Source organism: Polistes fuscatus, unplaced genomic scaffold (genome assembly GCF_010416935.1).
Source record: "Polistes fuscatus isolate 324 unplaced genomic scaffold, CU_Pfus_HIC Scaffold11, whole genome shotgun sequence".
Classification (NCBI taxonomy): Eukaryota; Metazoa; Arthropoda; class Insecta; order Hymenoptera; family Vespidae; genus Polistes; species Polistes fuscatus.
Genome location: NW_025113009.1, coordinates 5,664,492 through 5,682,178, shown reverse-complemented (window position 1 = coordinate 5,682,178; position 17,687 = coordinate 5,664,492). Strand labels below are relative to the sequence as shown.

The following is a 17,687-nucleotide window of genomic DNA, read 5'->3' as shown; positions in this document are numbered from 1 at the left end:
ATTGGTGTATGGTCGACCTGGCTTGCAAAGCATTCGTCTTGGTAGCCTCGTAGCAACCAGCAGGTGGAGTCCTGTGCTTGAAGCTTCTGAGCTAAGGTGGTTAGACCGGAGGTAATAATTGCGGTTGGAATACACCGTCGTATAATCAAATTGGGTCATGTCTGATCCTCCTACTCGGTTGTTCATGCGCGATCGTTCGTACCAACGCTTATTATCATCGGTTTTTTTTTCTTTTAACAAAACTACGACATCTACGACGACGACTGTTTCGAATTATGCTTCGTAGAAGATATTCTTCCACTTAACATTCGATCGTGTAAACGTAATATTCTTATTTAAAAGTAATATCTTACGTCGTTTTATTTTGTCAAACCTAATTGTGCTGATATTATAAATTATTACCGAATTTCAATCTTATTCGATTTGTTTGGTTTTGTTTTTTTGTTTAGGCTTACGACATTGTTATCGATAAAAATTACGTACGCGAATTTGTTCGTATAAAACGTAATGTTATCCTTTTTAAAATAATATCTTCGTTTAATTATTTTGGTGTTGACTTAATTTATTGTAATTATGTTAAGCAAATTATTACTGAATTGAATTTTATACTTTCTTTTTGTCCTGTTATTAAATTTTATACGATATTTTTATTTTTTTTTATAAGGCTTGCGATATTGTTATCGATCTGAATACTTACGAGATATTTAATTTTATAATATAATTCGAGAACAATGAATATATAATACACGTTTTAATATAAACAAACGTTGACAAATATTTCATATAAACAGATTGTTACACTTTTTATTGCACATGTGTCATAAATAACGTTGCATTTGATAAGTTTCCATGTAAATAACATCTGATAAAATCAATGCGAATGCATTAGTACATAATTTTAGAAAATTATTTTTCTTTCCAATCTTCTTTAACAATCTCATAAATAACATTATTATTATTATCATTATATCCGACTAAGTTCAATGCGTTATTTCTTTCACGTTTTCTATACTTCGGTCGTCGCTCCGCAAAATGCAATCGGGTATCGCGTGCATAAAAGTGGGCTAATGCTGTGTCTATAGTAGTTGAAATCTAATGTCGTTTCGAACAAGACAGAGAGAGAAAAAGGATAGAAGGTCGATGATACGTACTAGGTATATACATTCTATGAACTGAAAAACATATATATTATACATATATATTTGTGTAATACACATACACACATATACACACATATATATAAATATAGGTATGCATATATATACACGTTGCACGTGTTACTACCATTTTCTTTTTTCCGTGTTTTTAACCACGAGTGCACAGGTATAACGTTTATATATATATTTATGTAAATGAGAAAGAAAGAAAAAGGTGGGAGGGAGGGAGGAGGGAGTACGAAAGAAGGAAAGAGACGACAACAACGAGGTGTAGTAGGCGACTACTAGTAACATGTGGACTATTTATAACAAATCAATACGAACCGCGAACGTTCGGTGCATTCTTCACGTGTTATGCATCGCACCTGCAAACGGTTCGTATATAACGGGCGTACCTTTGGTATCGAAATGAAAAAAAGGAAAAGTCTGGCGAATTGTAGTCTGCCATTGACTATTGGCAATACTTCTTCACACACACACACACACACATAGATACACTTCTCTTTCTCTCTTAGTATACATTCACTGTTTCTGTCTTTCGTATGTACGTACATATGTTCGTTCGTTTGGTAATTTTCTCTCGTTCATTTTGCAAAGTGATGAATGCTAGCAACGTATGGTGCAACGGTATTACCACAACTACGAATAAAGTTGATTACTATTTACGATAGAGTATAGTAGGTGCCATCCTATGGCCATTTCTTTACAGCTTACACATTAATCTGTGATATAAACAGCCTTCTTCTCTTCAATAGCGATAATTTTCATCCCGTTTAAGTATTATTTTAAATGAACGCCTACGGTACTTGGATACATACGGTTTTAACGAGAAACCTCATTTTGTTATTACCTACTCACGTATGTATGTATGTATTTATTTATTTATGTATGTATGTATGTATGCGTATGTGTATTTGATTTTGAAGAAGAATAAGAATCGAGACTGGTTAAACGAAAAATTCATTACTTTAAAATGCAATCCTTCAATGTCTCTTTTTTATTTCTCCCTTTTCTTTTTTTTTCTTTTTTGTTTACTTGTTTCTTCTCGCGATTTTAAAACATTAAAAACTCTACTTCCATCCACTTTTTGATTATTCGCAAGACGCATGATAAATATATAATACGTTACGCGATAAAGGATGAGTTGTAACGAACGGTGAAAAACGATTTTAGATCGGGAGTAATTTAGGGGTGCAGTTCGCATTATGTGGCGAATTCCGAATTAACGTTTTACGAGGGAATCATTGCCGAGAGGAAATCAAATTTATCGACCCGAAGGCCACTCGTCGTTCATTTTTGAATTCGTCAAAATGTTTGCCGCTATGGTATTGCATAAGCACAACAAGCACAATAACGGGAACAACTCGAATAATCATCATAATCATCATCATCATCAACAACAACAACAACAACAACAACACAATAATCAACATTCTAGAAATAACAATACATCTGGCACGAGTAATAATTTGAACAACAATCATATCAACAACAATAACGTCAGCAACGTCAACCAAGCGTTCGGTGCTAGAACGGTAAGTGATGTCATCATTATTATTATATATATTTATATAAATATATTTTATAATAATATATCATGCGTAAATCACCCAAAGTGATCGAACTAACTAACTAACCAACGAAACTCGTATCTTTGTTTAAAGCCACAGTTTAAACGTGCGAATCGTGCGAGCTCCTCTCACCTGTTGCGCTTCCTTTCCGTATCGAAACGCGTCCTATTAATTCGACGCTGTCCGTTTCCGAGTTAACAATTTCGTTTAACAAAATCATACGTGTATCCGAATACAAACGAATTACTAACGGGAGAATCGTTTTTTTTTTTTTTATTTGATTTTTTTTTATTTTTCCAAATTTAGTCGAACGCGAACGTGCGGTGCCATTTATTCGCGCGAAAATATGTTTATTTTTATAGTCTTATGTTCGAAATAATTGTATAAACCATTTTAAACGACATTTTATTGCTAGACAAAAATCATAAATTTATTTTTTTTTTCTTTTTTTCTCTCAATCTTATTAGAATATGCATGTATTCGTATTCCCATCTCTATTAGAATATTTTTACATATTTTTACATGTTTTTGTATACACGTATACTAACGTTGAAAATGAAAATAAGATGAACGGGGGTGTTGTTATAATTTACGAATTTATGAAACAATAATTGAATAAAATATTTTACGAAATTACGAATTTATATATTACGTTTAAATATTTTTATTTAAACAGAATACGATAGAATCTCTAGTATTCGAATTAAATAGATGTGTAATTTAAATATCTACGATAATATACGTTATTTATATTTTAATTTTCTTTTCTTTTATATAATTTATATATATATATATATATATTATTTATAATTTCTAAACATATGTTTGAAAAATATTTTCTCGATTAAATTAGTTCATAATTCTTTCTACACACATACATATAAATATCGTATAGAATTAATAGCTATTAAAACAAAAAAATAAATGATTAACGTTGGAAAACGAGAAGAGGGGGAAGAGGGGGAAGAAAAAAGATTCAGTGTTTTGGACAGGAAAGGTGAAAAAGGAACGTTGCTTGAATTTCAAAGAATTTTTATCGTCCGTGAGTGAGGGATGCACGTATAGAAGGGGTTGGAAAGGAAAGAGGGGTGAAAGAGGGGGTGGGTGGGTGGTAGGAACGAGTTCGTTGCTCCATTCGGCTCGACTAAAGCTTCGAAGAAAAGAAAATCTTTCCGCTTGAAGGGAAATCGCGTTTACCGCCCGCGCAAAGTAGAAAGAAGACCCCCATGAAGATGCGACAATTTTGCTGACACGGCACAGTCACTCTCCCCTTTTCTCGTTTTACGTATATATATTATATATATGTACGTATATGGGGATAATATATATATGTATATATATGCCGACAAACTCGAGTTCCACTTCGTTTCTTTCGTTCCGCCTTTCTGTTTTCTTTTACCCTTGTGAGCTCTTATCTCTCTTTTCGTTTCTCTTTGCCACCGTGTATATAATTCCGTTTTTTCTTTTTTTCTTTTTTTTTTTTTTTTTTCACATTTTTTTCTCTTTTCTTTTTATTCCCCTCCTTATGATAATTCGACTAAAAACGCCGTAATACTTCTCTTTGAATTATACGACCGCACGATATACGTGTGTATCAAAAAAAAAAAAAAAAAAAGAAAGAAAAAAGGAATAAAAAGAATTCTTTTTTATCTGAAAATACTGCGTATAAAAACGTTTAATGATTTATTTATCTCAAAGATTTTATTCTCGTTAACGAATAAATTATTATTATTATTATCTTTTATTGAATTTTCATTTGATTTCGTATGTATGTATGTTGGTTGTAATATTAAAAAACAATGTAAGAATATTTTAAGGAATTCGATTAGTAATTCGTTCTATAAATTCGGGGGAAAGGGGGGGGAAGAAGTTTTAATAATTAAACGATATCGATCGATCAAATAGGTTCTACTAATTACATTCTCGATATTCTGGATGAAACATAGATACTCGTTAATTAATCATTAATCAATCATTAATCAACTATTAGCTTGATCAATATGTAATGTTGAAATATATATTTTTAACAGTTTATTATTATTTAAATATAAAACATTAAAAATATTTCCTATTGACTATTTGTAGTAATTTGTAATTAAAAAAAGGCGATATAAAAGATAATATATTTAATTAAAAAGAAAAAAATTATACATTTTTTCAAATGACATTAGAATTTTTGTTGATTATTAGTAAAAAGAAATACTCCTCCCCCTCTCAAACGTACACACACTTAATATCAAAAATTTCGATTAATAATTTAATGATCAATTCGTGATCATACAATTATAACTCGTTCGTTGTACCTTACACTTATTATTTTTTACATCTGTATAAATAATGACTCATATACAGATATTGATAGATCGTTTTATCGTACCTTATCATTCATCCATTTATTTTTGTTTTTCTTTTCCCCCTTTTTACTCTTAGTATATAATATCTATCGATCATTAAACTTCTTACGTCACTTATTATCAATTTATTAGAAAAATTTGTTAAACGTTCGAGTAATTATTATCTATCACGAGATGATCCTCGATTAAAACAAGGATTACCACTTATCCAATGAGAAAAAACGTTCTTTCCATCTTTACCTCGAGATCTGCATATTGTTTGTCACCAAACCAACGTATAATACTTTTCTTTTTTAACCATCCCGACGATCAAGAAGATGAAGAAGATGAAGAAGAAGAAGAAGAAGAGGAAGAGGAAGAAGAGGTGGAGGATTACGAATAAGTTAATTGCATTTATCAGCAGTCTCTCTTTCTCTTTCTCTTTCCCTTTCCCTTTCCCTTTGCATTTCCCTCTCTTACCTTTTCCATAGCTCGTTCTTCCTTCTCCATGATAGAATCGAAACTCCAAGGGGGTTTCATGCAAATGAAGCTGCGAGATTAAGCCCTTTGTGCTATTCGCTCCTGATAACGAACGCGTTAAAGGACTCCCTCGAAACGCTATAAATTAACAACTAGATTAAACCGGCCATCGTTTCCGTGTTGCGTTTCTCTCATCGTCCTGCCATCCTTGTCCCTGGTTTTACCTTGGTCTCTTGGCATGTCGAATATACCGATGATAAATCAACTATACGTGATACACATAGATAATATGCAGGTGCGTTTTCCCCTTCGGCTCTTCATTTCTATATCTAGAAAATACGGAAAATTATCTACGAATTGTAGTTATTTTATGTTTTACGATTGGGATGCTGTTATTATTTGGTTAATATTTTTTTACAAATATTTTATCGTTTCTGGATTAATATTTGTTGTGTTCAATATATACGTACAAATTTGACGTAATCATACAACTGTTATTAATACTGATAAACTATCTTTTTGTATGTTAATTGTAATATAAAAGTAGGTAAAGTGTAGGTAAAGTATATAGTGCTTACAAAACTTGACTCAATCATATTTTTCTTATTAAAAATACTCATGTTTGTATATATATATCAACGATAAATTTTAATCTAAAATATTGAAAAATATTGACCAAATAATCATACAACTGTTATTAATACTGATAAATTATTTTTTTGTATGTTAATTGTAATATAAAAGTAGGTAAAGTGTAGGTAAAGTATACAGTGCTTACAAAACTTGACTCAATCATATTTTTCTTATTAAAAATACTCATATTTGTACATATATATATCAACGATAAATTTTAATCTAAAATATTGAAAAATATTGACCAAATAATCATACAACTGTTATTAATACTGATAAATTATTTTTTTTTATGTTAATTGTAATATAAAAGTAGGTAAAGTGTAGGTAAAGTATATAGTGCTTACAAAACTTGACTCAATCATATTTTTCTTATTAAAAATACTCATATTTGTACATATATATATCAACGATAAATTTTAATCTAAAATATTGAAAAATATTGACCAAATAATCATACAACTGTTATTAATACTGATAAGTTATTTTTTTTTATGTTAATTGTAATATAAAAGTAGGTAAAGTGTAGGTAAAGTATATAGTGCTTACAAAATTTGACTCAATCATATTTTTCTTATTAAAAATACTCATATTTGTACATATATATATCAACGATAAATTTTAATCTAAAATATTGAAAAATATTGACCAAACAAATATAAGGATTATTGTTTATATATATTTACTATACGGTAAATAATTCGTTCTCTGATTCTTATACGTTGTTAATGTTATTATTTTATTGTTTAATAAAAAAAATCCAATTGAATGAAGAAAATTGACGACGATGAGGTGGAGAGGGGGTTTGCATTTAACGAGAGGTACTCGTCTAAACGATGCTCTTCGATACAATAACGAAATTAATTCTGGACGTTCTTTGATTAAATCCGATTCCTATCTGCTTTGATTAAAACTACTTCCTTTTCTGTATTTCTTGAGAAAGGCAGCCTGTCCTGTCCTGTGTTGTTTCTTTATGGTAACGAGAAGCAATCTCGAGCTGGATAAGGACAAAGATACTCAGATAAGTCTCGAGCACTTACAGACGCCGGCCGATTCTATTAAATAAATAACGTGGATCAATTTTTTTATCTTAAAATGACGAAGAAACAAATTTTTACTTTTATATTTCGTCGTTCACGAACATTCGAATTATAAACATTAGCAATTTTTATATATTTTTATTCGTTTCCAGAATAGGGAAAATTATCTAAAATATTGTAGACATATTAAAAAATATAAAGCATTATAAAATATTGTTATAAATATTTACACGCGTTAAGTGAGTATTGATCAAATAATTCCTAACATTCGAGTGAAAAAGATTTTTAATTCTAAACTAAATTAGGTTACTTCTGTTGTTTTCAAAAATTATTATTTTTCTTTTTCTATCAAGGGTCTTTGTTTTGATCAATTTTTGTTTAATTATTATAGAAAAAGTTGACATTATATACACAATAAATTCATCGTAGTTGCTTTCTTTGCACGTCGTACTTGCACTGGTTATCGATGAGAATAAATTCGAACGATAAATATATATTTTTGTTTCGTTTTATTTATCTATTAAACAATTAACGTTGTCGCACGTGCGAATCCCGTGAAAATCTACTCTCGTGTTTGTTACCATTGTTTACGAGATTCACTCTATGCGGTACGATTTTGCATTACCGAAGTTATGCTTGAACAATCAGTGGTTTGAAACCCAGCTGTAATCAGACCGATTATGCTGAACGCTCGTTTAACTTCGGCAATCTGAGAGATTAATGTTCGACAAATTGGTTGTCCGATCGCCATGGCCATTCCACTTTCGCAAACATCGTGTGGCCTCGAAAACGTGGCTAGTCAGAAGAAAGGGGCGGGGGGGGGGACGAGAAGGGGGGCTTACTATCATAAGAGAGAATTTCCACGCAAAATCAGTGGAAATTATGCGATCGATCGATCTTCATTTACAATGGGTTGGAAGGGATGGGGGCAGAAAATGATCGTGTAATACGTGCGATTTTGTTTGTTCGATCATTATACCTTTAAATATTTTTTTTCCTTAATATTTCTCACACATTTCATCATATAAATGAGGTATGCCGAATAAAAATGTTAATTAAATGTTTAGAAATATTTTTTTGGGGAAATTTTCATTTGAAATTTCGAATAAAATTACGTGAAACGTATAACGACGAATGCATAAGTGCCCTTTGTGGTTAAAAAAGAAATGATTTTTTATTTAATTATCGTATTTTATTTGCAAAGTTTAGTATATAATATGTGTAACATAAACACGCAAAATAATACGATCCTTAATTTATTTTATACATCGTCGTAGATAATATTATCACATATTTAATTTCGATTCGACAATATTGATATACTTAAATAAAAAAAAAATATAGAAAAAAAGGGGAACATCTTCATCGATGTCAATAGCTGTCGTAAAATGTTCTAGCGTAAATTTAATTCATTCGGGGAAAAATGCTTTACGAAGAAGATCCATAAAAGTCTTTTTCTCACCCTACAACGTAAAACGATTCTGTCATTTTACGACTATCCTAAAGATTCGTTGTCTTTTCCTTTTAATTTCATAGTTGCATAAAAATTGGAAAGCACGTCACACCTTATTCGAGTAATCGAATGATTTTAGAGTAACCGATCTGGAAATGACTTTATCGGTTATCGACCTATCGAACTCTCCTATCCCTCGTGAAACTGTTACTCAAGCTCGTTCACCTTTCTCGATGCTGTATACCAGGTGTGCCAATAATTGAACATACAACGAGTCTACTTCATATTTAGGTCAATATATGTAAAAATCAAACTTACCTCGTAACGAATTACAAACATAGTATTTTAATACAGTAGGATCTTATGATTTTGTAAAATAATTATTTAATCTTAGAGAACAATTTGAATTGTATCATACGATTGTTCAAATTATTAACGTAAGCTTAAAAAATGTTTATTTATACACGTCGTTTATTATAATCATTGCGAGATGCGTTAGTTTATGGAAGTATGTGTGGGGGATGTGATATATTTAAAATGATTGTTAATTAATCGAAAGAAATTTATATTGTAATTTAAAAAAGGCACCTGGTATAAATTCGAGACGTATAATTTTGTAAAATAATTATTTAATCTTAGAGAACAATTTGAATTGTATCATACGATTGTTCATATTATTAATGTAAGCTTCAAAAATGTTTATTTATACACGTCGTTTATTATAATCGTTGCGAGATGCGTTAGTTTATGGAAGTATGAGTGGGAGATGTGATATATTTAAAATGATTGTTAATTAATCGAAAGAAATGTACATTGTAATTTAAAAAAGGCACCTGGTATAAATTCGAGACGTATAATGTTGTTTATATGACTTTCCGAAAGAATAAATTCTGTTTCTAACGAATATTATGTTCGTTATACATAAGAAATCTTATGAAAGTCATATAAACAACGTTTAATAAAAGAACTTGCACTGAGGACAAACGTCTCAGTTTATTGTTTGATTTCGAAGAGGAAGGTACGTCGAGCTTATACACCGTGTTTCTGATCAACAATATACATTTTTTTCGATTAATTAACAATCAATTAAGATAAATCGAACACTCTCCTATATATTTTATTAATATTTTCGATCGTTCAAATTAAAATACATTTGTTTTAAGGTTCCCAACCCAGTCATGATTTTGAGTTGAAAATTTTTTAGCTAACTAAGAAATCAGATCGAAATTGTTTTAATATTAGAATTATATTAATAGATACTTAATTAAAATATATTCTCACTTTAAAGCATATTGTTTATTATATTAATAATTTTTACAGAAAAATCATACGACAATACGAGTTACACACGCATGCAGGTAACTTAAATTGTTTCTTTTTTTTGTTTTTAAATCTGCAAGTTAAATTTATCGAATTACAGATGATTAATAGATACTTATTTAAAATATATTCTCACTTTAAAGCATATTGTTTATTATATTGATAATTTTTACAGAAAGATCATACGACAATACGAGTTACACACGCATGCAGGTAACGCAAATTGTTTCTTTTTTTGTTTTTAAATCTGCAAGCTAAATTTATCGAATTACAGATGATTAATAGATACTTATTTAGAATATATTCTTACTTTAATATGTACTGCTTATATTATACAAATAATTTTCAAACTAAATTTTTTAAAATTACAGAACAATACGAGTTTCACTGTTATCCTTCGTACAAATTATTCGTTTATTTTCTTTTTAAAAAATCTACGAGCTAAATTTTTATATCGAATTGTAGATTAACAAAAAAGAATTTCGATGTAATTTCAAATAATTACAAATAATTTTCAAACTAAATTTTTTAAAATTACAGGACAATACGAGTTTCACTTTTATCCTTCGTACAAATATTACTTGTTTATTTTCTTTTTAAAATATCTACGAGCTAAATTTTTATATCGAATTTTAGATTAACAAAAAAGAATTTCGATGTAATTTCAAATAATTCGTTCTTATCTATAGGATGACAAACTTTCCGAATTTAACATTGAAGGGAGGGGGGGTTAAATTTACCGATTAAGTTTCGTAGACACGTTTCGCGAGAAAAAGAAAAGGGAATAGGAGAGAAAAAAAAGAGAAAAAAAAAGAAAAAAAAGAGAAAAAAGGTATTTAATTACAGCAGGCAAGGTGGCAGTTTGAGTGCAATCGAGTGAGCCGTCGGGATACGCGACGAAATGAGAAAGGAAAAAGAAGAGGGTTCGATGTAACGGGATAAGTGCTACTGTCAGCCGTCGTTGTGCAATCGGTTGGCCGAGAAAGGTCGACGAATCGAACGATCGTTGCTCCCTAATCCTACCGTGAAAATTCCGTGCGTGTCGTCGACACGAAGCCTCCGAATCGAAATCGTTACTAATACTATTGCACAGTATATTATACTTCTTATTTTATTTCTTCCTCTCCTCTCCTTTCCTTTCCTTTCCTTTCCTTTCTTTTTCTTTTTCTTTTTCTTCTCGCGATTTTCCGCGAACAACTTTATCCCATCCCCATCCCCATAGCTATACTCATACCCATACCCATCACCATCCACTTCGAGATCATTTTCTTTAACGTCGAAATGAATTTTTTGTTATTTAGATCACGTTGTTGTTTGTTCTGTCCAATGTGAGCAATCATCGATCGTATTTATTTTGATTGGATACATTTTTTAAATCATTTTTTATTTTTGTTTTTTTATTTACAGCATTTACACGATAGATTATTTTCAGGAAAAATTGTATGTAATAAACACTTTGTAAATCGTAGTACGTGAAATGATGATGATGTTAGCGATTTTTCTAAACAATTTTCATCGAATATATCATTTTATTTCTATCGAGTGATGATCCTACTATTACTAATGAAACTTTTTTATAATATTTTTTCTTTTTCTTTTCACATACATTTCGAATTAAAAAGATGCAATTTTTTTGTTTTTACGTTGAAGACAATATCTTTTTATATTTTGATATTTTTCAGTTATCATAATTAATGCAACTATTGTATTAGACGCGTCACAATTGTTTTCTTTTATCAAAATGTGGTTCAGAATTATATATATATATATATATTATACACGCTCATTTACCTCCAACACAAAACGTTTCGTTTGTCAGCGTCTTCTATTTTTCACGAAGTCGTTAAAACGTCACGTACTCTCTTGGGAAAAAGAGACAGAAAGAGAGATAAAAGAAAAGACAGAAGGAAAGAAAGAAAGAAAGAGAGAGAGAGAAACACCTAAGAGAACGTTGTTCGCAAACGTTCACTGAAAACTATGACAGTAACCGTGCATTGTTAGCTTATTCTATATTTCAGGCCTTTTATACGCCACTTATAAACATCCGGTTTTGGAACGAAATGCTTTAGCAGAGAAAATCTTTGTAACGTAAGTTACATTTATTACAGCTTATAAACGTGAACGAAATGACACGTTTAATTTATTCTCACGAAATTTATTACCCCTTCCCCTGTTCCCCCTTAAGTGAAATCCTTAAAGTAGAAGACTAATCGATTCGTCCTTCGTACAGGGATGTTTTCCACTCGTTATCATCCTTTTTGTATTTCTCTACGTTGATTTCTTTTATTTTTAAAAGTACCACTCTGTGTTAACCCTTTGAAGCGAGAAATATTAAAAAAATAATAAATCCCATGTTACTTATACAAAAATTGTATTACTTTCTCCAATTGTACGAAACAAAAGAATAACGTAATATGAAAACAAAATAATAATAATAATTCGATTAAGTTTTGTTTTATTATAGGATGCACCGTGCACATTTACGCATGAAAAAGGTGTGCGAATGAATTAAATTAATATTTAATACAAGAGGAGAGGAGAGGGGAGTGAGGTGACGGCTTATTAATCAATATAATTATGGAAATATAATATAACGATAATGAAATTTCATTGATTGATTGATTGATCGATTGATTACGAAGTGTAAAGAAATTAATCGATTGGATCAGACAAATTTGTTAAAGTAATTTGCTAGTATCCTGTAGGACAAAAGACGATTAGCGTGATTAAAGATTAGAGAGAGAAAGAGAGAGAGAGAAATTACACTTTCTCTCTCTCTTTCTTTCTCTCTCCCTATTGGAGGGTCGATATACTCTCAGTAATTAGCCGTATTTGCAATGTCCGCTGTAGTTACACCGTTAAGTGCTTACGTCGTTGGCCATTAATGTACTCTCCGTGCTGACTTCCCCTTAACGTTTCTAGTAACAGGAAGCCCTTCTAGTAATAGAGTAACTTAGAGTTTCTAGTAGTCGTGGGTAAGGGCCAAGTAAGTCGTCTAATGATAACGATGTAACGACTTTACCGATCTTCTTTACAGTTCCCTCTCCCCCTCCTCCTCCTCCTTTCTCCTTATTTTTTTTGCTCTTAATCTAAGAAGTTTCTCGATACGAAAAAGCTTTAACCAGTACGTACGATTAATTCGATTTTAATTTTGACTCGTAAAGTCTGAAGAAAATAATTAGATAGAAAGGATATTAACACTAGATTTACGGATATTTTGTTCATTATTTTTGTAATGACTTATAAACATTGTTTGAATGGCGTATTGAGTAAAGGGGAGGAATTAATATTTACGTATATTTCATTAAGTAACTAAAAACCAACACATATGTTTTTAAAAAATAATATTTAAGTTATATATATATATGGTAAACAAATTTTTGTAATTAATCAAATTGGCTCGGTCCGTAAATCTAGTGTTAATTATATTATTATTCGGATAATACGATTTGTTTTTAATTATTTGCACGTTTTTTATTCTTTCGTTCGAAAATTTTCAAAGATTTAGTTTAGTTAGATTTTCAAAGGTTGTAGTTTTGTTAATTAAAAAACAAAAATAAGAACCGAATGCATTTAAATAATTAGGGGGGGGGGAAATGTTTGTAACAAATTAATGATAAATCGTATCCACAAAAATAAAATACGAATATTAAATAAACGTTGTCCAATTGTTAGCACTAATTTCAATGCTATTCAAAGTAGATCATATCAACAACATCGTTGGACACCGTTTAATACGTAAAATAAGGTTTTTGGGTCGAGGACAAATCCTTTTGGACTTCCAAAGCAAGGATTACAAGAATCCTGCAAATGTGGGGGTGGGAGGAGTTGGGACGGGTGGAGATTGGATATATCTCTCTCATAGGAGTATTAACTTTAAATTGTTAAATTCTTAACATGGATTGTACGAAATTGAAATTGTTTTTTTGTTTAATTTATGCATTTTTTCTTTTCTTAGATAAGTTTAGTAACCTTTTATTATTCTTAATGATCTCTCCCTCTCTCTCTCTCTCGTAATCTTTCATTACAAAAAAAGAACATCATCTCATCCGTTTTATTTAACGCATTCGCGAACGCGTATATAACGATTTACCAAAAAACCTTTTTTCCTTTTCGTTTTATTTCCTTTTCTTTCATTCTTTCCATTCGAATCAAGACGTCGGTTTCACGTGCCCGGAAAAATCGAGTATTCCCTCTGCACTGGAATTCCCATGAAGAATAAGAGAGCCTTTTATCCTGTCTTGGCATCCTTTATTTTTACCCTTCCGAAAGAAGGACTCGTGGGGTAGTCATGGTATCGGAATTGACTTGAGTCGGGTTTAGTTTAGTTTAGTTTAGTTTAGTTTAGTTGAGTTGAGTTGAGTTGAGTGGTGGTTTTGGTAATGCAGAAATTGGCATGCTTCCTAAGACTCTCTTTCGTAACAACAGAAAAGATATAAAGTAGAATATAAGGGAAACGACGGCTACGGGGGTTTAGATAAAACCTCTATCGATATTCATTTGCTCGAGATAACGTTATGTGATATTTATTAAAGATCAAATTGTCTTTTGATGATATATTATTTATGATATATATAGAGACACCCTCTAGAATATATATATTTATATACATTTTGATAAGGGTGAAGTTTCTATTGGCAAACGGCTTGGAGAAATCAAGTTTCCTCGAATTAGACCCTACTCCGATTACGATGCGTTTAAAGGGAAATTTCCGAATCCCTTGAGGGTTCATCGGAAAAAGGAAAGGAGGATTATGATACTGATCGCTTTGGTATATAAACCTTAGTAATTCAAATCGTTTGATGTTTCCACGCTTCGAATGATAACCATTTTTAGATTGAAAATAATTATTTCGTTCGTTTGTTATTATTTAATCATTTCAAACGTTAATCGATGTATTATCGAATTTAAATGATTATGTTTTTTTTTTCTTTTCTTTTCTTTTCTTTTCATTTTGCCAATTATTCTTTTGATACAATTCGTAATTGCAATTGTCATTAATTAAACGTTTGATAAATATATCGTTGATTGATTCAATTATACTATGATTTTCTCTTTTTTATTTTTTATTTTTTTTTTTTTTGTTATATATAGGATTTTACAACTTTATCACCTGGCAATGATTTTCCTTGACTGCTCGACGAAATTTGTCGCGATTTCATGTACAGAGAGTTACATAGAGTAGACGAAGTTTACTTGTTCAAAGTAAATAACAGTTTCGCAGGTGTGTAGTAATTGTCGTCGCCCGGTGACATTTCCCACGTAAATCTCTCGATCCAACAGACGGCAGCCAAATTCGGTTAGATCGAAGCATAGTATTTGCTGAAGAAATTAATCCCTTGGTTAAATTCATCTACGGGGGTGAAACGTGTTACGTGTTCCAATCGATCCAATTGAGATTTCCTATAAACGACATTCGTATGCTAATACCACCGTATATATTGGCAAATCACGGAGAACGAAATATCGTGAATAAATATGTTATAGTATACTACGTGTTTAAGAATATAATTCTATTAATAATAATTTAGATTTAATTTTAGAGCTGAATTATACATTCATAGTAAATATAATAAAGTAAATAATATATATAATAATACTATAATAATAATAATATATAAATATAATATATATAATATATATAATAATATATAATAAAATAAATATATAATAAATAATATAAATAATAATATATAATAATAATATATAAATATAATATATAATATAATATATATAATAATATAATAATATATAATAAAATAAATATATAAATAATAATATATATAATAATAAATGTTATATTATTATATATTATATAAGTTAATAATATAATAAAGTAAGTAAAATTAATGTACATCGTAATATGGAATTTGAAAATGGTTTAAAATAGTTTTGTAAATTGTACTTGAATACTTTTAAATGCGATCCTACTTAGTTTCGTTCAATTATTTGGTTTTCTTCGTTCACCTGAGTTAAACTTATTGAAATTCTTTTTACGCAAATAACAGGTACTTTTCTAGACATTTGTGTATTCAACTGTTGTGAATGATGCAGCAACTTTTTCTTAGCGAATTGTGAACGGCTGTTAGACAAATCCTCAATAGGTCATCATACTTGAAAGTCTTATAACTCGTAAACTAAGTATTTCTGGTTTCCCCCTATGTTGATATAACATATTTATTTTTTTTCTTTTACTAACAAAAAATTCATTCTTAAATTTTTACCGTGTATTTAATTACTGTCTATATTTTAAACACGTTGTAACGCCATGATGGGACTTTTTCTTTGTGTCTCTTATTTTTTTATGGTTTATTCAACAAAAGTTATTCTCGTGACATTTTATTAATCAAACCCCCAAACAAAGAAATATATTTAATCGCAGTAAGAGGATAATACTTATCAAAATATTATAAATTCGTTGCACATGAAATTACACGCTTCAAAACTTGTTTGTTTTTTAAATAATATTTCAACGTGATACGCATTTGTGTCAGAGGTAAACCATTTAAAATAATTAGCGTGTCGTTAAACGCGTTAAAAAACATTTTTAAGTATAAATGAACATGCATTTTTTTTTAATTTTTAGATTAAATATATTTTTTTTGTCAAATAGATAATATCAATGTCCGGTTGAAAACGCATTACGGCATCGGCGAACACCGTGTACACCACGTTGACCTCGTCAAATGTCGAAGTGACATTTGAAAGGAACGTTCTTGCTACAGTCTTTAATACTCTAACTGCATTCTAGATGCACTCCGTCCCGTAACATTATTCGTTTGTGTTAGTACGAATTTTCACCCTCTGCACTTTCTCGAGAAAATCGTTTTGTCCTGATTTGTTTTTTCTTTTTTCTTTTTTCTTTTCACGTGAAATTATCATAAATCTACTATCGTTTAACTCGTGATCGTTGTCGTAAGATTAAAAGAAGAAGAAGAAGAAGAAGAAGAAAACCACGTTTTAAATTATATCCCTAAAATGAATGATGCATATGCATAGACGTAAAAGTCAATAAATTTTCATATTATATTTTTGGCTCCGACCAAAGGAACTTTCTTTTCGTTGAAGATACGACAATGTTTTTTGGCACAAGAAATAATTTCAATTTACGACACGCGCAAACGAATGACGAAGAATAATTTATTTAAAGGATTTACTTTCTCGCCTAGGATAATTTATTTAATATTATATGATTTTATCGAGTAGCATAGATTATCGAGAGATTTCTAATGATTTTTTATATTGAATATTGTTCCAAAATATTTTTATATTTAAACAAAACAAAATAATTATTTTTAATATTTTTAATAATCTTTTATATATATATATATATATTAAATTATTAATACTACATACATTCTAGATGCACTCCGTCCTGTAACATTATTCGTTTGTGTTAGTACGAATTTTCACCAGTACGAATTCACGTCGTAAATATTAATAATTTATATTTTCAAATAATTATTTTATTTCAAAATATATGTAGAATATACGGTCACATGATGTATGAGAGAGACTTTAGTTTAATTTTATATAAGATATAGATAAGATATATATATATATCTAACAAAATGTATTGTTCAATATTATAAACGATCAACATTAAATACAAAAATTTCTAATTTCTAACAACAATAAAATGTTAATATCAAAATTAATCTTTTATCCGATTGATACAATAAATTTACGTGTTTTACGTC

General features: G+C 29.8%; 1 protein-coding gene across 2 annotated transcripts in view; it reads left to right on the top strand.

Annotated features, from left to right (window-relative positions):
* The window catches only part of LOC122526271 (serine/threonine-protein kinase 25), a 112,778-nt gene that overhangs the window by 38,481 nt on the left and 56,610 nt on the right, over positions 1-17,687 (top strand). The window contains exon 2 of one of the 2 annotated variants that reach the window (XM_043649581.1): positions 2,331-2,692. The exons of the other annotated variant lie outside the window; for it this stretch is intronic. Within the exon in view, the coding sequence (XP_043505516.1) occupies positions 2,468-2,692 (225 nt within the window). The 5' untranslated portion in view covers positions 2,331-2,467. The remainder of the gene's footprint in view (positions 1-2,330; positions 2,693-17,687) is intronic. 2 annotated transcript variants of the gene reach the window in all.